This window comes from Felis catus, chromosome D4 (assembly GCF_018350175.1).
Source record: "Felis catus isolate Fca126 chromosome D4, F.catus_Fca126_mat1.0, whole genome shotgun sequence".
Taxonomy (NCBI): Eukaryota; Metazoa; Chordata; class Mammalia; order Carnivora; family Felidae; genus Felis; species Felis catus.
The window spans coordinates 88,574,684-88,595,042 of record NC_058380.1 but is presented as its reverse complement, the minus strand read 5'-3'; the positions used below and the strand labels follow the sequence as shown (position 1 = coordinate 88,595,042).

At 52.6% G+C, this 20,359-nt stretch overlaps 1 protein-coding gene and 1 long non-coding RNA gene across 8 annotated transcripts in view; one reads left to right on the top strand and one right to left on the bottom strand.

Annotated features, from left to right (window-relative positions):
* FUBP3 (far upstream element binding protein 3) overlaps positions 1-20,359 on the bottom strand; it is a 51,615-nt gene that overhangs the window by 12,346 nt on the left and 18,910 nt on the right. For 3 of the 6 annotated variants that reach the window (XM_045042464.1, XM_045042468.1, XM_045042466.1), the window contains 9 exons: positions 14,724-14,757; positions 12,267-12,316; positions 11,814-11,885; positions 10,510-10,567; positions 8,157-8,319; positions 6,890-6,988; positions 3,579-3,704; positions 2,436-2,538; positions 1,493-1,593 (listed from right to left, as the gene is read on the bottom strand). In XM_045042464.1, the coding sequence (XP_044898399.1) occupies positions 1,493-1,593; positions 2,436-2,538; positions 3,579-3,704; positions 6,890-6,988; positions 8,157-8,319; positions 10,510-10,567; positions 11,814-11,885; positions 12,267-12,316; positions 14,724-14,757 (806 nt within the window). Of the gene's footprint in view, positions 1-1,492; positions 1,594-2,435; positions 2,539-3,578; positions 3,705-6,889; positions 6,989-8,156; positions 8,320-10,509; positions 10,568-11,813; positions 11,886-12,266; positions 12,317-14,723; positions 14,758-15,559; positions 15,954-20,359 lie in introns of those variants that run through there. The other 3 variants (XM_045042467.1, XM_045042465.1, XM_003995971.5) reach the window with 3 other exon arrangements.
* On the top strand, positions 112-2,643 carry LOC109494012. 2 transcript variants are annotated; one of them, XR_006588481.1, is made up of 3 exons: positions 112-435; positions 922-1,652; positions 2,241-2,643. It is a non-coding gene; the product is annotated as an uncharacterized LOC109494012 (long non-coding RNA). The 2 variants fall into 2 exon arrangements; XR_002148569.2 differs by having other exon boundaries at positions 112-1,652.

The window sequence follows — 20,359 nt, the reverse complement described above, 5'->3', positions numbered from 1 at the left end:
ACGTTTATTTTTGAGAGACAGAGAGGGAGAGAGCGAGCGAGTGAGCGAGCGAGCAAGCGGGGGAGGGGGAGAGAGGGAGACACAGAATCCAAAGCAGGCTCCAGGCTCTGAGCTGTCAGCACAGAACCCCACGCGGGGCTCGAACCCACGAACCGTGAGGTCACGACCTGAGCTGAAGTCGGGCGCTTAACCGACTGAGCCAGCCAGGCACCCCCTCATCTTCTTTATCTGTTGAGGGCAAACCTGGTCCAGCTGAGAGCTCCTTCACGGAAGGGAGAAGCTGAACAGATGTTCAACACAGCGGACAAATGTTCGGCAAGACCTGCCTCTGCTGCCAAAGAGTAAACTGAGCATTACCCAGAATCTAAACCAGCAGAAAGCGGAGATGATTGGAGTGCCTTTTTCCCTGCGCTCGGCTATTACGAGTCGCAAACAGTGAGTAAAGGTGGCGATTTTAGGGACGGATGTTAAATGCGTGCCCGCTCGCACACACACGCGCGTGCACGCACACACAGAGCCCACTCCCAGGCAGGTATCAGATTCTCGGAGGTGCCGCTTGTGCCTCCGCAGCTCCGGGTCCATAGACGCTTCTCTGCTAAAAAGGATGCTGGGCTCACGGATGGATTCTCTTCTGAGATCATCTGATCCTAAGAATCGCCCATAACTCCAGAGGAAGCCCAAGCCCCTCTCTGAGGTGTGCTGACTCGGGGAGTCTGGGGAGGGGGCTATAAACCCGTAACTTCAGCACGGACGCTTGACGGCTTGGGGGACCCCGTGGGCGGCGCGGCCCGACGCGCACCCCTCTGTCTGCGGGGGAGAGGACGCGGCCCAGGGAGATGCGGGGACCGGTCCCAGCTCGCGCGGCTCACAGCAGAGCTGGGGCTGTGGTGTCTGATTCCATGCTTCTCTCTTCGGCTCTAGGTGTTTTGAAATATCCCTCAGGGGACACGCCGACCGACCCAGCTCGGCCACAGCGACTCCCAGGGCACTTCACAACCGGGGTGCGGGTGGAGATGTTAACGGCGTCACACATGCCTGCTCACGTCCCCGAGACAGAGATGTGTGCGGAATCCAGGGCCTGAAGGCAGCTCGAAGACCTGGGGGGTCCTGAAGTGCTTTCTGAAGCGAAGATCGGAGTTCGCCGAATAGTCCTATGCCCAGTGCACCCGATGGGCTGGAAACCTGGCGACCTGCACTGTACTTCTCGAGACAGTTCCCACAGCCAGGAACTTACCGAATGAACAAAAGCTACATCCTGGGACAATAAAGTCAGGAGAGCAAGAAGCTAGCACCAAAAAAACGGGAAGGCAGGAAAAGGGCAGAGGCAGAGAGGCCGCGGGCTGTGCCCCCAGAGGCAGGCAACCGACAAGAGACCTGGGTTCCAGAATGTGACCGACAGGGCGCGACTGCTCTGTGGTGCTGTCCCGAGACCCTGGCTGGCACTATCAGCTTTTGCAGGGGACACGTCCCAACTCCAGACAGCTGGACTCACCTGGGCTGTAAGAATAAGCTCGTTGATGACGTGTGCTGCGTGCTGACACCGATCTGGGGGCCCCATGACTTGTGCGGCTCTCTCCGGACTAACACCGTCGTCTGCCGAACAAAGGGAGAGACTGGGTCAGAAAAAGCCCAAATGAAACTTGGAAACAAAGGTCAGTCTGACTTGCGATCGATATTCCTACCAGGTGCGCAGAGAAACGTGTGTGTCTACCTCTTTTTACACCGTCTATGCCAACACTCACTTCTCACGCAATTCTGGCCATTTAATTATTAGTTTTAATCTTTTTATTTATTTGTGAGAGCGAGTGGGGGTGGGGCAGAGAGAGGGAGGGAGGTGAGAATCTGAAGCAGGCTCTGTGCTGTCAGCGCAAAGCCCAATACGGGGCTCGAACCCACAAACCGTGAGATCATGACCAGAGCCGAAGTTGGACACTCAACGGACTGAGCCACCCAGGCGCCCCAAGCTATAGCCATTTTAAAAGATCTCCTTACAGAAACAAAAAGCAATTAACGCGAAAGAAAGCAGGGTTGAGGTATGGCAATGTTTCCAAAAATCAGCACACTGCAATGTTTTCCCACCTTCAGGGAAATTAAGACAATGTAAATAATTTTGCCCCTGAAGGCAAATCTACATTTAAGGAACCGTCTGTCCTTCGTTTTAAGATATTAGTCCTTTTTCAAATGGTTTTACCTTTAAATGATGAAGTCAAAATAACGGATTTTTTTTTTTTTTTTTGAAGGCTTTACTTGACCAAATGGAAAGTTGGAAACGCCACGAGGGCCCAGAGAAAGCTGGACTGGTATTTTGGTAATAGAATAGGGGAGGGGGGCACGGAGAGAACACACACATGAGCCAAGTACAGAGTCCTTGTCTCGTTAAGCGCGTTTATGATGCTTCGCGGCACGAAGGGTTTTTGAGAGTCATCAAAACCAACCTGGCTTGAACTGAATCCTCACCCCGGCATCATTCTGAATCTTTTTGATCATCTCCCCATTTCTTCCTATCACAATCCCAACAGCAAACCTCGGCACAGACACCTGAGAGCACAGGGAAACAGAACCTGATCACCGCTGTCTGCAAATCGGTTGTTTCTTAAAGGGCACATTAAAAAAGGAAAAAAGACAAAGAAAAGAAAGAACAGACGACTTGATTGTGACTGTAGTGCCTTCCTGGAAATGATATAATGCAGCACGTTTCTCCCTCTTAGGAAAAGGAAAACTACCATGGTTGACGATGGCATTCCTGCCTCTTAAGTATATTCGATCGAAATAGTTACAAAAATGAAGCAAAGCAAGATAAACCTTATGAAAAAACAGGTTAAAAATGGCCACCTTATCTTCCCAATTCTCTGAAATAAGCACAAATGTACTGTGCACAATGATTATACTAACGGTCCGTGAAACGTTTTCCCCGCCCTTCATTCTTTTGTCCAGTGAAATATACAGAACACAGTCTTTATCATCGTAACCATTCATAAGTATACAGTTCAGTGGCATTAAACACTTGCAACGCGACGCACCCATCACCGGTCTCTATATCCCCCAAACCTTTTCATCGCTGGCCCCCAGAACACCGTATTCTATTGAATGGAGACTCCTTCCGTCAGCCCTGGTCACCTCTCCTCTCCATTCTGTCTCTATGCACTCGCCCATTCTAGGCACCTCGCCTAAGCGGAATCACACGGTATTCATCCTTTTGTATCTGGCTTATCCTACTAAGCATGACGTTTGCAAGGTCCACCCACGGGGCTGCGGATCTCAGGATTTCATTCGAAAAGAAAGCTTTTCATCCCGTTCTTCCAAGCCAGGCTTCCAGGTCTGATACATCACGACGCAGAGCACTGAGAAAATCTGGGCTCTGGTCCTCACCTGGGCAGCAGGAAAACCTCACGACCCAGAGGAATGGCCCATTTCCCTGCAATGCAGGACGGCTGCTATGCCCCCCACCGCCTGGCTCCTCCCCCTACGGCTGGGTCCTTCCTCACACCCGCCCCGGCTGCCAAGGTGAGATCAAAGCGTGGCCTGCGATCTGAAAGCTGGGCCCAAAGCTAGGCCCGTTTGCCTGGGAACTAACTAACCAGCCGGCCGGTCAAGCACACCTCTATGCTGCCTCCTCCCACGCGGGCGTTGAAGTCACCGCGGACGCCTCGGAAGTCAGCTTGGTCCTTCTCCCGGATGATCTCCAACACCATTTCTCTTGCTTGCTGCGTGAACACAGAGCAAAGGCATTACGGAAAACAAAACCTAAGGAAAGACCCGACACCAGGGGAAATTTCAAGATCAGACCCTGTTAAGTTGGGCTGAAAGACTCAGAAGGCGCTGGGCCGTGGGACAGCTCCCTTCTCGCATTGCAACACGAGACAGGGGAAGGCTAGTGAGGGTCACACCGATCAGATCGTAGGTGATGTGTTCCTTACGTCGCCCAAGATATCCACACGGCCCAGGGCCCACCCTCTTTTAAGCCACAGTCGGATCAGCACATTTGTGCTGGGTCAGAGCTTAAGACGGCCCTGAGACATTATGGCACACTGTCTTCTTTCGGAGAGCTCTGTGGGCAGGTTCCACGGAAGAGAAGACATTACAAGGCACCCCATCACAGAGGAGCAGCAGGGACATAAAGGGAAAAGGCCAGCCCAGGGAGCCCGGAAAGACCTTCTAGTACCCAGAGATCAAATAACCCAAATACCCCAAATACAGGCAAGACTGCCTCCCAGGCCTGGCAATCCTGGAGGCACGTCCTTCCTCTCCCCACAAACGCACTGAAGCCCAGCCGGCCGGCCCACACCAGTCCCAGCCCCACCGGAATCTGCCCTAAGCACCAGCCGTGCAGAACAGCTCAAGGTCATGTGGGAGCCCACACTGCACCCTGGTTCTGGTAAACCCAAACCAAACCAAAAAGTCCCAAAATAGCGATTAAAGTCTTCTGACATTTGGAGAAATCGGGAGTACGGACAGGCTGTAAGAGGATGTTAGGGGACTGCTGTTACTTTCTTAGGCCTGGTTTTGCGGAAGTTAGTTCTCAGGAGAGACATGTTGCAGGACCTACGGGCGGACAGTTTTGACGCCTGCCACTAACTTACAACTGGCGAGGAAGACGTAAGTGAATAAATAACACACACACACACGCACAGACACAAGTGTGATAAGATGACAGGCAGGATGGGGCTACACAGATGCTCACTCTTCTCTCTTTTCAACTTGTCTGTTAAGCTTGAAGTTTCTCATGATAAAAAGTTGGGGAGGATATGGGGCGCCTGGGTGGCTCAGTCGGTTAAGTGTCCGACTTCGACTCAGGTCACGAGCTCGCGGTTCATGAGTTCCAGCCCCACGTCGGGCTCCATACTGACAGCTTGGAGCCTGGAGCCTGCTTCAGATTGATTCTGTGTCCTCCTCTCTCTCCGCCCCACCCCTGCTTGTGCTCTGTCTTCTGTGCTCTGTCTCTTTCAAAAATGAGCAAACGTTAAAAAAAACAAAACTTTTTTTTTAAATTGGGGAGGGGTACCTGGGTGGCTCAGGCAGTTGAGCATACGACTTCAGCTCGGGTCGTGATCTCGAGGCTCATGGGTTCGAGCCCCGCGTCGGGCTCTGTGCTGACCGCTCAGAGCCCGGAACCTGCTTCGGATTCTGTGTCTCCCTCTCTCCCTGCCCCTCCCCCACTCACACTCCGGCTCTCAAAAATAAATAAGAACATTAACAAAATTTTTTTCTTAAGTTGGGGACAGAGAGAAAACCGATGAACAATAATTTATACTAAATATAGCAAAGAGACAATTTTCAAATAAAAAAATACTAAAAACCTGTTGTAGTTATTCTCCTGCAGATTTCTGAAGCGGTAACAAAATAAGCTCTTTGCTCTGGAATTCTTTTCATAAAAGAACCGGAAGTTCCAACAGAGAAGGCAAGCCCACCTGCAAGCAACTGAAGAGGTGAAAAGCCCTGGGAGGAAAGGCCCCTGGGGGACCTGGGCCCACCTGAAGGGTGGAAAGGGCTGTGTCCCCGACTGGAGCCTCCGGAAAGAGACCGCTCTCATCACTGGCCCTCAATCCTGTCTTAGAACCATTATTTTACAGGGGCTCCTGAGTGGCTCGGTCGGTTAAGCAACCGACTTCAGCTCAGGTCACGATCCATGGTTTGTGGGTTCAAGCCCCGCGTCAGGCTCTCTGCGGTCAGCACAGACCCCGCTTCAGATCCTCTGTCTCCCTCTCTCTCTGCCCCTCCCCTGCTCGCGCACACGCTCAGGCTCTCTCAAAAATAAATAGGTGAAGGGGATTAAGAGGCACGAACTTGCAGTTATGAAATAAGTAAGTCACGGAGTTGAGTAGTACAGCATAGGGGGTCCAGTCGATGATGCTGTAATAACCCTGTATGGTGACGGTTATGGACGGTAAGCACACTTATATCACAACGTCCACAATTTCACAATACGTCGAGTCGCTATGTTGTACCCCTGAAACTGACATGGTATCGTGGGTCAACTACAATAAATACGTAAATAAACACGCACATATGATGCCGGGGGGGGGGGGGGGGGGGAGGAGGGGAGAGAGTCGGGGGAAATATTTTGCCAGAGACCGGTAATATCCACTGGATCAAAGCCCCAAGACTCGGACAGAGGAACAGCTGTTGCTGACAGACCAGCTCGCAAGGCGCGTCACCCAGGAGCTCCTCTAAGTGCAGCAAAGGCGAGGCGCGCTGCAGCGGGCAGGAAAAGAACCTTCGCATCGCACGGGAACAGACACGTCCCCACGCCCGCAGCCCACTCGCATCCCTGCCGACAGCAAGAGGTGGACGGTGGAGCCGCCCCTTCAGCTCAGGTCATGAGGGTTTCCAGCTAAGCCCCTCCCTGCTTTCGGAAACGGGCTGCCCTCTGTGGCTAGGAGCTCAGGGCACAGGACACTTGCTACGAGGACACACACGTGCCCGTGGGGTGCTCACCTCTTGCCTGAGCCGGAGGCCTTGCAAAAACGGGCCGAGAGAGAACGAGCGAGGAAGAGCCAAACAGAGCCGGCACCCGAGGGGACCCACAGGCCACCACGTGGAAAACTGCATCCGATCGGTGCAACAAAACCATCTTCGTTTATGGGTAAGTGACCCATAACACAGCCACCATCCTCATGGGGCCCTTGGGCTCTCAAAATATGGCCAGCGTAAATGAGGAGCTCAATCATTGAATCCGAGTTCATTTATGGCCGCCTGTGGCCAGTGGCTCTGGTGTAGGCAGTACAACCCCCGAGCCCTTCCACCATCACACCTGGTTTGGGACGACGGCTGACCTCAAATAAGGGACCATCCAGTTTTCGAACTTCCCCAATGATGTAAAAGCCCTACACGTCCCACCAGGTGATACCCCCACACCCGGGGCCTGCCCGATTCACGGTGTCTTTCCTACCTGTACTTTGAATGGGTCCCCGGTGATGCGGAGAGGCTTGTCTGCTCCCGTAGGCAACGGGCCGTCCTGGATCATGACCATTTTCACACCGGTCCGCTCCTGTGGGGGCAGCACGCGGTATGGCCCTCGCCGCCACGAAGGAGAACGCGGTGTCGCGCGAGAAGCAGGGCTGGGCCACGTCCCACCCACCACGAGGCGCCGTCCCCCGAGGATGCCGGCATACAGGCCGTGCCAGAGAGCCTCCAAGTGCGAGACGGAAAACCGGTTCCCCAAACCCTCCTCCTTTCCTGGTCCCCAGAAGATCCCAGTTTAGTGAGCAATGTTTATGTAGGGCCCAGCGTGGACGTCCTCTCGCTGGGGCTGGTGCGCAGCTCTGAGAAGCGGGTGCGACCGTTTCTCTCGTTCACTGCTGGGCGGGCTCTGACAGCAAGTCGCCCGGACTTCCAGAGCGGGAGGGAGGGAGCAGCAGGCGGGTCCCGGCTTCCAGAGCTCTGGAGCCCACGCACAAGCGTGCCACCTGTCCGGAGCCTGGGCCACGAGAGGGCACCCATGGTGGACCGGGACCCCTGACCTGCCACTTCGAAAGCCCAAAAGTTCGGAAATAAAAGTCTGCTCCTAACTCATTTGGCAGCAAAGCCAGCCTGAGGTCACGGAAGCCTATTTCCAGACCCCTCCCTCACTGAGCGTGACCGTCATTGTGTCTGGCTATGGAAACAGGCATCGGATTACAGGGTGCGGTCCCGGAACTTGCCGGGGCTGTTCAATTCCGAAACACGTTTGGCTCCCCAGGTCTCTGATGGGGGATTCTGGAACAGAAGCAGCTAACATCAACGGAGCATCTGCTCAGTAGCAGGCTCTGGGCTGGGGTCTTAAACAAACATAAAATCACGAGTATTATTTCAGCTTCTTGACAACAGTGAGGCAGGCACTTCCCTGCCTTTACGGACGAGGACTCCCGAGTCCTCGAGATATACAGAAACGTATTTAAGATGACACAGGTAACGAGGGGGCGTACGGCTGGCTAAGAGCCCCAGCTCTGGACACAGTCTTTTCATCTGAGATGTGGTCATTTGGTGGTAAAATCCTAGCAGAGCGTCACTGCCCCAAGGCCGTGGTAAGTTCGGGGGGCGGGGCGGGGGCCGGGGGAGCTGCAGGACTCGGCATCACAGCGGGCCTCAGGCCTGGCCAGGGTAAATGTTCAGAAAGGCATCTGTCCGGCGATGCTGGAAGGTCTGTTTAAGCGCCGCTGTGCTAAGGGCTCACCTACCTGCAGCTGCTTTATTGTTTCCCCTCCTTTGCCGATGACCAGACCCACTTTAGACGCGGGGATAAGAATTTCCTGGATGGTGCTATTGCCGTCTATGTCGTTATGAAAGCCAGGTCCATTCCGACAGCGATCCACAATCTGCCCCAGGAGCCGTTTGGCTTGTCTTTGGGCGGGAAGAGAATCACAAGAGAAGGAGCATTAAATGAATGCGCTAGGCACCCACGAAGGGGAAACAGCACCGGGGGGGAAGAACACGAAGGAGTCAAGGCAGCCCTCCATCCAGCTCCAGCTCCTGCCCCCACAACCCGGGAGGTCTCTGCCATCCGCCACGCTACTGGGCTGGAATTTAAAAGCGACCCACACCACACGCCAGTGTTCCAACACAGCCCCTTCCAGCCTGCCCTCTGCTCGTGCTGCTGTCTGGCATTCACTTCACACACGTGTCTCGTCTCCTATCAGAAATGTCAGCCGCTATGGGGGCAGAGACCACCTTTGCTCCCTCTGGTCCCCAGTCCGGCATGACGCTTCCCCCAGAGTAGACACTCAGAATGACACTGGTTAAATATGGGCAGGAGAGAGCAGCGAGAGACGAGACGGGAGGAAAGAAAGCAAGGGTTAGTAATCACCATCCTCATTCCCAGACTCCAAAGGTCTTCTCCCTAACCAACCTGCTCTACGACTTTTTTTTTTAATCTTTATTTATTTTTGAGAGAGAGACAGAGTGTGAGTGGGGGAGGGGCAGAGACAGAGGGAGACACAGAATCGGAAGCAGGCTCCAGGATCCGAGCCGTCAGCAGTGCCCGACGCGGTGCCCGAACGCGTGCCCGAACCACGAGATCGTGACCCGAGCCGAAGTCGGACGCTCAACCGACTGAGCCCCCCAGGCGCCCCATCTACGACTTTTGAGCAAACGCCGTGAACCGCCAGTTTGGTCTCGAGGGGTGGGAGAGGGAGGAGGCAAGACGCTGGTGCGGCTGTAGAGTCACAAACGCCTGCTCTGAGCTTTTCCGGCTGGATTTTCAGGACCCTGCTTTTCCCTGCGATGCTGTCTGGTGCCGGTTTATCTGGAGGCGGGGGGAGGGAAACCGCAGTGTTCAACCAGTACCACCGAACCCACCGAGGCCACCTGAGGGGGCAACTGCCTTTTCTGCACCAGAATCTCCCCTGGCTGGCTTTTGTTTTGTTTTCACTGTTTATTCTTTAAACCACCACGTACAACCTATTTTTTGGTTCCTCCAATAGGGAAGAATTCAGCTACTACACAGGCTGGCTGTACTGTCCTGAAGTTACAATCCTGTTACCCCGAAGGCCTGGGGAGAAGAGACGCAGAACGGTTAGAAGAGTAAGGTGGGAAACAGACGTTGCCTCTGGGAGTCCTGAGCCTCTGTGTGCAGAATCGGCCTGCGGGTCTTCTCAGCTTAGCGGCTTTTTAGTATTTTGCTAGTGTGCTAAATTAACCTGTGTTGGAAGAAAAATGCCGTGACTCCAGCAAAGCCATCCCGCGTGCCCTAGAACGCACACCTGCCGGCAATCTTTATTCTGGTTCACTGCTTGCAATGCGACGGCAGAACAAGAGAATTTAAACTCATCTGGACTCCCGGAGAAACGCAGACGATGAAACAGCCCTGTCTTTTGAGCCAGACATAATCTCGGCACCCCTGTCCCCAAGTGCGACGCTACTCAGTGGATCGAAAAGAGGGAAGCGAGCAGACTGGAAGTTAGTACCTCCCTGTCCCCTAGGAGGCTGTCGGATCGACGAGGCCTGCATCTGATACGAGGTTCGGAGCTCGGGTGGCCCAGGGGCGGCAAGCAACGTCAGGTGGTTGCCAGGGCCCCGAAAGCCAAGATGCACTCTGATCAGTCCATACAGCCCCCCGAGTGGAGCCACGGCCACCGAGAGTCAATTCGTTTGGTTCGAAAGTGTCAGAAGGGCAGGGGGACCGGCCCAGGCTAAAGACCTGGTGCCGGCACGTCCCCCTGGTTCCCGAAGTGACGGGCTCACGAATGCAGACCTGCTCGGGCAAAGGAGACAGCGCCAAGGAAGAAGAAGGCTGACTAGAGCATTCGGGTGGGGTGAGCGCACGCTCTTAAGGGACCTGGTGTAGGAAGGAGATGTTAGGACAGCCGCCAGAAACTCTGTGGAATTGGACCGAAACGCGCCACCGCGTGCGTTCAACAGGAAACTCCCCTGGCGTGGCAGCCTCCCGGACCCTTCTCCGCAGGAGCGCCTGCTGTCGTGGCCGGGCCGCGGCACAGATCCACCGTGCTCAGTGACAGTTTTGCCCTTCCGTTTCTCCCCACGTGGGGAAGGAAGAAGAAGAGTACAAGGAAAAAGTAAATAAAATAAACTTACTCAATACTTTCTGGGGTTCCGGTAAGTACACAGGGCCTCTCTGGAATCCCAGAACTCTCTATAAGAAGAACCAAGAAGAGGAGGTGTGTTGGTGGGCGCCAGGCCGCTGTGCGCCTTTGCCCCACGTACAGACTGCCTCTCTGGGCTGGCTCCTACGCCGGCCCCACAGAAGCCCGGGCCCCAGAAAAAGACGGTCTGCTTCCGCCCGCGGGCAGAACAGTAAGCTGGGAGTGCCACCCTAGGTTCTCAAAGTCGAAACAAGTTCTGCAGGGGAAGTGGGAGGACATGGCAGAGGTGGCCGAGTGGGCCCTAATGACCCGTCCTGCTTCATTTCGGACCCGTCTCTGTGCCAAGGAGGGCCTGAGCCCCGTAACCCGCTCTTCCTCAGTTTCTCCGCTCGCAGAGCGGCTTCAGGTCGCCTGTTCCCAAGCGGCCCGGTGGCTCCCTAGCGAGGGATTTAACGGTCTGCACCTCCGGATGATCTCAGCGCGACTGCAAGGCTACCCTGAGACGTCGGGGGCATCTCCGTGGAACTAGTTCCGGGCCATGTGACCACACAGGAAAAGCTTGCTTTCCAACACCACACAATGCTTTACTTTATTCCTTAAAAAAAGCTGCCTCTCAAAACTCTCACTCAAAAAAAAAAAAAAAAAAAAAAAAAAAGGACAACTAACACCAATTGCTGCCCTCAGGACACTGTAATATGTATCTTTTCAGTGGATAACACCTCCTCTAGCGCACTGTCCTCCTCCAAAGCCCCTCCTCCACTATGGAAAGAGAACAAATGCAAATTCGTCGTTAGACCTATTAATAAAAACGCTTCTTCCGCAATCTGTCTCTCTCCAGGTCGCATGGTCGAAACGGACCCAGCTGGGGAGGGTCCTGGACTGCGTTTAACACATGCTCATTTAGCCAGAACCCCCAGCTGGCCAGGGCGGTCCCACTGCAGGGAAGCTGGTGGGCAGACCCCAGGAGTGATCCCAGAGCCCCAGCACTCTTCCGGGCCCCGCCGTCTGGCATAACATCCTGGTGCAGAAAACAGAGATCCTAGGGCAGCAGGCGTCTGGCAGGGGCCACGAGGAGCCACGGAACTGCGGAGGGCCTCGTGTCGGGGCCTGCTTTTGCCCTGGCGTTTCGGGTTCTCATCTGGGAGTCCGGCTCCAAAAGTACAAGGAAAACAGCAATCCCATATACTTACCCGGGCCCCCAGACTTCTAAGTGACGAGCAAAGGTAACGAATCTGGGAAGCTTGGCAAAACACTGATTTCTACCAAACTGAGATCTACGAAAAAAAGAAGGCTTACCTGAAGCGATCTGAATCTTGCAACCAGATTCTGCTTGAATCCGTGAAATCTGCTCACCTCCCCTGCCGATAACTGAAACAAATCGAACAAGGTCAGAACGTGCCCCCCGTTCCATCTCTAGCCATGCACGAATCACTTAATTAACTCAGCAAACATTTACACTTGGCTCGCAGCGTTACAAATCAGGGTGGCCTTGGTGAGCCCATGGAAAAAAATCACAGGTGAAACACAGCAGACAGATACAGGGTACCCCAGCTGAACCGCAGAGAGGGGTGCGGTGGGGAGGAGGACAGGGGTGGGGGCGGGAAGGGAGGGACCCACGAATCTCTCTCAGCCTGGAGAGAGACCCACAGCACTTCGGGGCTCTGGGGGACACATTGTGCAAAGCGTTCTACCACAGTGACAGTCACACCGCAAGGTTAATCGGGGCAAGGAGATAATGCGGATACTTACTAAATCCAACCATTTTATCGGGCACTTTGAATTCTTCTGTTATTACTGCCCTAAAAACAAAGAACATTTTGGAAAAACATATAGAAGAAAGAAATTCACAGCCATTTTAGGTTTTCCCCAAATTTCCCGTACGGGCAATGCTGGAAGATAGAGACTTAAAACGAACCGTGCCGACTGGGCCACCAAGGCCACAGCCCTCGAGAAAAGAGCGCCGTCTGATGGACCCTCTCCGGTCAATCACTTCTCGAAAAGACCCAAGCCTCCTCTCTCCTTGTGGCAGAGGAAGAAACCTCTGATTTTTCACGAAACCGTCAACTCTCCTAACAACTGCCTTTGCTTCTCAGTATTCCCTAACACTCAAAACATTCTTTGGGGCTTGCGGAGTGAGTTTAGCTTTCTCTTCCGGTCTCCTTTCTGGATACAGATATTCAACATCTCTTCAACATTCCCCGTTTCCCAACCTTTTTCTTGTTTTCTGGCCTCCCTCTAATGTATCCGATGTTTAGGGTGAGATACTCCCAATGGAACCAGCATCCAACAGAGGCCTCATCAGCACTGACCAGGACGGAATAATCAGGTACTTCCTTCCGTTAAACGCCATCCCGTCCTTTACCTGTTGGGTTGTTTTTCACTTTTTTTTTTTTTTTTTTAAAACAACTACTGTGCTGGTTCTCTCAAACAAACCTTCCGATTTGCCATATAGTGTATTGCGGACAATATCCAATTTGCCCGACGCCCCAGAAAGCAATCAAATCTAAACATTTACCTTAGGAGGATGCTAAATGCAAGTAGTTTAAAAAGAAAAAAGGGTAATAAGCATTTTTAAACATCTCTCGCACAGCTGGATTTTTACCCATCACGGAAAGGATCGAATAAAACACACGTTTTTAGGGCAAGTGTGGCACTTGGCAGGAACTCAATAGCGTAAGTAGCACTTGCCAGCGTGTCAGTCTGATGAGAGCTAACAGCCTTCGCCTCCCAGAGCTCACCTCCCCCGGTTATACGCGTGCAGGGATCCTCTCTGGCTCTTGGGGTACTTACTGGAGCTCAGCCCGAAATCAGGCAATTCCAGCTTCCTAAATCAGTAAACCGCGGACAAAAACGCCAAGCCTCGGCGGGCCCAACACAGCCGGAAAGAGGCGCGGGGTCCCCGTGGGGAGGGTTTCCCGGCTGGGGTGGAGGGTGACGGTGCTCCCATACGTGCAGCCACGAGACCGCGGCTCGTGTGCATGGCACCTGCTGTCTATTCCCAACAGGGGTTACCGGGGAATTTACCGACGGGGTTCAACGCTATCGTAATACAAACTGTCGCAAAACTCAGGCAGGTCCTCCGCCCTCAGGACGGTGAGAGCCGACCCTCTTTGAGGAAGAAGTGTGTGAAGAGGGGCTGGCTGCTCAGGGCTCTCTGGAGACAAAGCTCCACCTGACTTGCGGGGCCGAAGCTTGTCTAATGCACAAAGTACGGACATCTTGGAAAGTAAAATTCTACAAAAGGCTTTATGGGAGAGTGACGTCTGATACTAACAACGTCGTTTAAACTATTTTAGTTCATTAAAAAACAAAGCAAACCAGTAACACGGCAATGGCAAAACCCAGGCTAAATCTTCTGGTTGACTGGTGCCCGAGGATTTCTAGAAAGCCCCCAACATTTGTGCAGCACACAAGAGGACACAGCTGTATCGCTGCTGGTGAAAATGAAGGATAATATGTTACAGTAACTGATGCACAGCACAGAATTTCATCCGTGAGGAAAGAGACACTGTCCCAGGCTTTCCTGTGTATTTCATTCTTTTTAAAGGATAACGTTGTGACTGCAAACCCTGCACCTTACAGAGACCGGTCTGTTTAAAGCCCAGAGGCCTGTGTATCTCTCTAAATCCCCAGTCTGTAAGGGAAGGCTATGAAGGTAAACTGAGGCAGGGGATCACATGGGCACTTCTCCAAGGTTCTCTGGCAAGTCCCTGCTGCAAGGGCACGGGGTGGGCCCTGGGCTTCTGCCCTCCCAGGCCCACGACTCCTTGTGAATCACAAACTTTATCCTGTGAAAGCCCAGTGACTCACACTTCTTCGGGACGCGTTTGCTCAGATGAAGACGTTAAGGGTTCTCAAAACACGGGGAAAGCCGTCAAATCAGGATGGAAAATTTCACAGTCTCTCCTTTTAAATTAGAAGTAGGTGGACAGAGAAAAAAAGCAGCTCCCACATCCTAGAGATCCATTGAGTTTACATATAATAGTGGCTGATTTTTAATACTCCCTGTTCATTTATCCCTCGAGCTTCCAGTGTCTGGGAAAGGACTATTAAAAAAAAAAAAAAAAAAAATCTGAGCCTTAAAGAAATCTAGCTCCTGGTTTTTCACACTCTCAACCTCTGACTTGCTAACACTCAAGTACAGATGGTGGATCAATAAACAATTAGAAATGATCAATAAATAATAAAACATAACCCACTGCTTACCTTTGATGTACCAAGGCCCCTAACTGGTTACCTACTGTGGCAGAGAGAAAGAGAAAAGAAAAATCAAAGCATTAGCACGGATAAACTAACTCCACAAGTTCTTACCATTTCGGGGGCGGGGGGCGGGGGGCGGGGGGCGGGGGGGGGGGAGGAAAAAAAAAGGCAGGCAGAAAGAAAGCAAACAGTAATTTAGGCTCAGTGGCTGCAATGAACGCGTTACATGATACGAAACAGGAGGGGACGTCTTGATCAACACAGTCTCTAACCCAGTGTCCAGCTGAACGCAGGATAAGAAATTGATCTGTGTGTCCACATGCTGAGAGGCCTGGGAGAAAATCCCGCTCGCCTAAATCCCTCTCCCTTCCCACCTCCCTCCTGCTCGGGATCCAAACTCAATGTAAAGATAGTGAGGGTTCCCTCTTTCTCTTTTTCAAACAAATGAGAAGATTTACCCTCCGAGCCCGGGAGCATTGTTAAGGACGGCTCCACGGCAGCTGTGGTCACTGAGAACGTGCACATATGTTCCCGCCGGCCACGGGGCGTCCCCCCACCCCACCCCCCAATTCTCCCTGCCCTCCCGAAAACATACGCATCTCAGGGAGAGGAGCTGGCATTTTCCCCCCTTGGGGCTCTTCGTTAACCCACCGCCACAGTCCACACGTCGTGGACGGGAAGAACGGGCAAGTGTCCGTCCGGCCCATTTCACAGAGACAGCAGTACCAAACGGCCCCTTACTATGAAAACCCACTCTGCAATCACAGTCCCACAAAACCACTTCAGCCACGCTTTCGGTTCCAGCTTCCCCTCTTTTAGCTACTGACGAGCGGCTCCCTCACCAGCCATCAGCAAAAAGGAGTCCGTGGTGTCTCTCTTTTGGAAAACGCGGCCCGGGAAACACGGTCAGCAGACACTGAAAAAGTACAAATCCTAAACATATTCCAAGGAACCGAATGGACCTTATGATGTGCTAGCGAGACATTCAAAAATAGGTCTCTGGGGAGAGTGGTGCGGGGGACAGACAGGAGGGAAGTGGGGAAGGGTCCGTCACATCAGCTTCAGAACAAAGAGGGAACTAGTCTGACATCTCGAGTCCATGGCTCCCAATTGCTTCTTTTTTCTGCGTGAACTTAACCCTGTCCTTCTGACTGGACAGGAGCTGATCGTAAGAAGACAGAGGAAAAGAAACCAGGTCGTGATATGTATTTTTTAAATGTTTATTTATGCGGGAGCACAGCGGGGGAGGGGCAGAGAGGGAGGGGGACAGAAGATCTGAAGCAGGCTCCGAGCTCTTAGCTGTCAGCACAGAGCCCGACGCAGGGCTCGAACTCACAAACCGTGAGATCATGACCTGAGCCGAAGTTGGACGCTCAACCGACTGGGCCCCCCAGGTGCCCCCTCAGGTCATAGTTTAGAAGAAGAAGAAAATGCATAAAGAAACAATGTTAGCAAAAAATAAACGAGGCTACTGAGTCAATACCGTATCTCTTCCGGATCGATGGCAAGATAATGGTTTGCAGCCAAAATATTGACACGATACACCATTAATCTGCTTATCTCAGGGATAAGAGAATTGTTTTTCATTGAATCTTAAAATTCTCGTTTTGCATTTCCAGTTTGAATATGACAAATGCTCTCTCTCACTTGGGATGGACAGTGCTCACGACTCCCAGCAACACGGAAACTGGACAGTTACAACCTTGGGCAAGGAACCCCCATCACACACTCAGCCCCTGGGTGTCGCGAGAGAGGAACGTCCGTCACAGAAGGCAGTGGGTCTGAAAAAAACAGGCTGAAGAAGAGTAAAGAAGAACGCCCACAAAAGAGTGCCCATGAGTTTGGCTACCTGTCTATCCTCAAGGGTCCAGCTCAGCCTCTCTGCTTGCTGTCAGAATTCCTCTCAGGGGCCAAGAATAACATACACTGAAGACAGGGACGCTGAACACTAAGATGGCCTGAAATGCCAAGAACGCAGAGAGATGCTTAGTCCCCAAACAGGACAACACAGCTGGACCCTGGCTCCTGGCCCGCTGTGCTGTTTGGTAAGAGATGTTCAAAAGGCAGATGATCTTCAGAGATTTGGGCCAGAAAAGCCACAGAAACAGGGTAAAGGGCAACGCTACCGTAAAGAACTTCATGAGGTTCACGAGAACGTTCAGGAGGCTCTTGGTCAAAAGCCATTTAAAATTTTGTGCCTGTCACAAAAAAAGGAAACTCCTCTTGTCGGGAGGGTTGTGTGTCACAGGTGTTGCACACGTGCGCGCGCACACACACACGCACACACACACACACACACAGTACGGCCATATGCCTTGCTGACAAAGGGGAGGCATTTGCAAAGATTGAAACCAGAAGCACACACACCATCATCCCAGAGACATGGATGAGAGCCACACCGAAGAGTGAGATCAGGGGTGTCTGGGTGGCTCAGTCGGTTGAGCGTCCGACTTCGGCTCAGGTCACGATCAGGTCTCGTGGTTCTTGAGTTCGAGCCCCGCGTCGGGTTCTGTGCTGACAGCTAAGAGCCCGGAGCCTGCTTCAAATTCTGTCTCTCTCTCTTTCTCTCTGCCCCTCCCTCCACCACTCAGGCGCGCACACGCGCTCTCTCTCTCTCTCTCAAAAATAAACATTGCAAAAATTTTTAAAGAAAAAAAATGAAACCAAATTCCAATCTGGACTCAACTCAAGTTGGACTCTTAGGAAGGACACACAGCCCCCTTCCTCCATGCAAATACCGCAGTCCTAGGCTGAAACACATGATTTAAAGTTTCGGTTCCTGCAGAAACATTCCCATTCGAAGCCTCAAAATGAAAACCAGGAGTTAGATCAGGGACGCTAGGCACTCACACAGCAGCCTGGTAACATCTGACTCCACAAACGGGGCGGGGCGGGGGGGGGCGGGCTTCTCTTGGTCTTCATGATGAAGGGGGGGGAGTCAAATAAAGGAGGCTTGCGGGAACACCTACCAAGTTCAATTCAATAGTAACTACAGTCATTTTACTGTAAAAAAGGCAAAATACCGCATACCATCAGTTCTATTTCCTGTTAATGGTGCGTGCTGGCCAATAATGCTTCATCTCTCCTCCAAAGTTCAGCTCAGCCCCATTCCGGCATGTGTGCATGCATGCACGCACGCGCGCGCACACACACACACTCATGCACACACAGTGTGGCTCTCATCTACTCTGACACCCCGCATAATGGGAAGCCATCTGGGCTAGGGGAAAATGAGCTTCCCCACAGAAAAGATTCACGCCACGATATAAGAAATTCTTTCTAAAGAGTAGTAATACTCTGCCAATTTCAATAATGATCTTTGAAGAAAAATAAGGCACTGGACACATTCCCGCCCCGCCCCCCTGCCGTGAGGAGAAAACCGGCTTCCTTTCTCTTCTCCGAAAGAAATGCTACCGACCATCACTGGGGAACATACCCAACTTTTCAACATGCCTGCATTTTAACAGCCGACCCCCATTCCCGAGGAACAGCAGCACCCACGTCCTCCTCGCAGGTGCGCAGAGCAGCAGACCAGAGGCGGGGGAGCGGGTCGGCCAGGACAGAAAACATCAGCACCTTTTATATGACTGACCAAACAAATAAATAAACCAAACCTTCTTCTGCAGATTTGGGAAACAATCCTGCACCCGTGCCTGGATTCCCTGTGACTCTGACCGATGCCCTTCCAGGCCTCGGCTCCCGTCAGTGATACCTGCGGTCAGCTGCAGGGATTTCTCCCATTTTCAAAGCGTTTTTAAAACGCTTTTCTCCCAAGGACAGCACAAAGGCTTCCCGTGTTCTAAGGAGGCAACTCTCCCCAGCCAGGGCCACAAAACACAGACAGGCTGAGGTCAGCTGAAAGTCTCTAAGCAAGTAATCCCTCAGGACTTCTTGCAAATTGTCATTTGTAAAAGGTGAGAGCGAACCCAAGCTCCCCCAAGCTCCTCTCAATAAGGGCGCCCTCACTCGCAGGCTAATCTGCTTTGGGGAGCCGCCTCTTGTAGGTGCCTCACCCGCTGAGTCCACTCAGGCCTCCAAGAGCCCAGGGGGGCAGACGCTGTCTCAGTAGGCCCCGTCTACCGACAGAAGGTGAAGGGCCCAGGTCACGGTCTGTGCTCCCGAAGCTGTGCTCCAGGTCAGGCCTCTCTGGCCCAGGCACTGGGCCGGTCCCAGGGTAACACGGTGCACCAGGCCACCTTGGCCCTCAAGAAGCAGAGTCTTAGGAGGGCAGGAGAAAGCTCTGGGTGAGCAGTAACCTGACCTAGTCTCCAAGCCTGTGGGGGTGCCGGGAACCCCACCGGCACCCCTCCACGGTCCAAGCACCTACCCACTGCCCGACCCAAGGAAAAACAAGTCTGTGATACATGTTTGGAGCACTAGGCCTTATTTTCGTTTAAACCGGTGGCCATGAACTCAATATTGGGGATCACGAGCAGCTTTGTTAAAAACGAAGATAAAAAAACAGCGTATGATATGCAGTAAGGGTACGTATTCCATAAAGCCTTTTATTTCAGCTACACGGGTTTTAACGTGCGTGTGCTAACTGGTTCGGATGGAAATACTGTGAGCAGAGTTTTAAAAGTTCAAAAATAACTTGTTATAATCCTTAGGACAATCTCACGAGGTGGGTATCGTCTCCATCTCACAGGTGAGGAAACAGAGGCTCGCAGAGGCTGGGCAACCTGCCCAAACTCACACAGTTAACAAACGGCAGAACTGGGATTCACACCCCACTCTCCCACTTTGGAACTCCCCTTTGCAGGCACGCACCATCATGGCACAGGAGACAGAGATTCAGGTTCAAGTCCTCCTTCTGGCCCTTCTGGGGCACCTGCCCTGGGGCAAACCGCTTCCCCAGACATCGGTATCCTTATCTACACGAAAGGGAATTCGGGCTTCAGGGTTCCTTCCAGTAGCCATCTTTTCTTACTCTACACAGGGGCCTCCCCACCCCGCCACCTCTAAACCCTGGCCATCACTCATCTATTCTCCATCCCAGAAACGCGATATAAATGGGATCACACAGAATGCAACCTTTTGGGATCGGCTTCCTTCATCCAGCTGAATTACCTGGAGACTCATCCAGGCTGCCGAGTGTATGAAGAGTTTATTCCTTTCGCTGCTGAGGAGCGTTCCGTGGCACGGATGTGCCATCTTGTTAACCATTCACCTGCTGAAGGAAACCTGAGCTGTTACGAATAAAAAGCCGCGACAGGTTTTTGTCTCTGGAGGACGAACTGGTGCAGCCGTGTGCTGAATGACAACGTGCGTGCTGAGTTCTGTACGTTCTCTAAAGAGGCTGTGCCATCAGACGTGCTTTTAAAAGCTCCTTGGGGGGTTCTTGCACCCGGCCAGGGTAGAGGGCCAGTCTGGGTCACCCATTTCCTAGAAGGATTTTGAACAGCTATAAATCCCCTTTCAACGTGACATCTAAAATCCTGTGTATGAGCTTTGGTCGTCGACGCCACAGATTCATTCATTCCTGTGGACGATGCCGATCTACCGTGTCGTATCCAGTCGGCTAAGCCAACTGTCGAACCAGTCAGATCATACTTTGCCAGGAAAGAAAACAAGTCTCACTTCCTCTTTCCAACTCACACATACATGTTTTTATGCACCCATATGACTACCACTCACTTCTC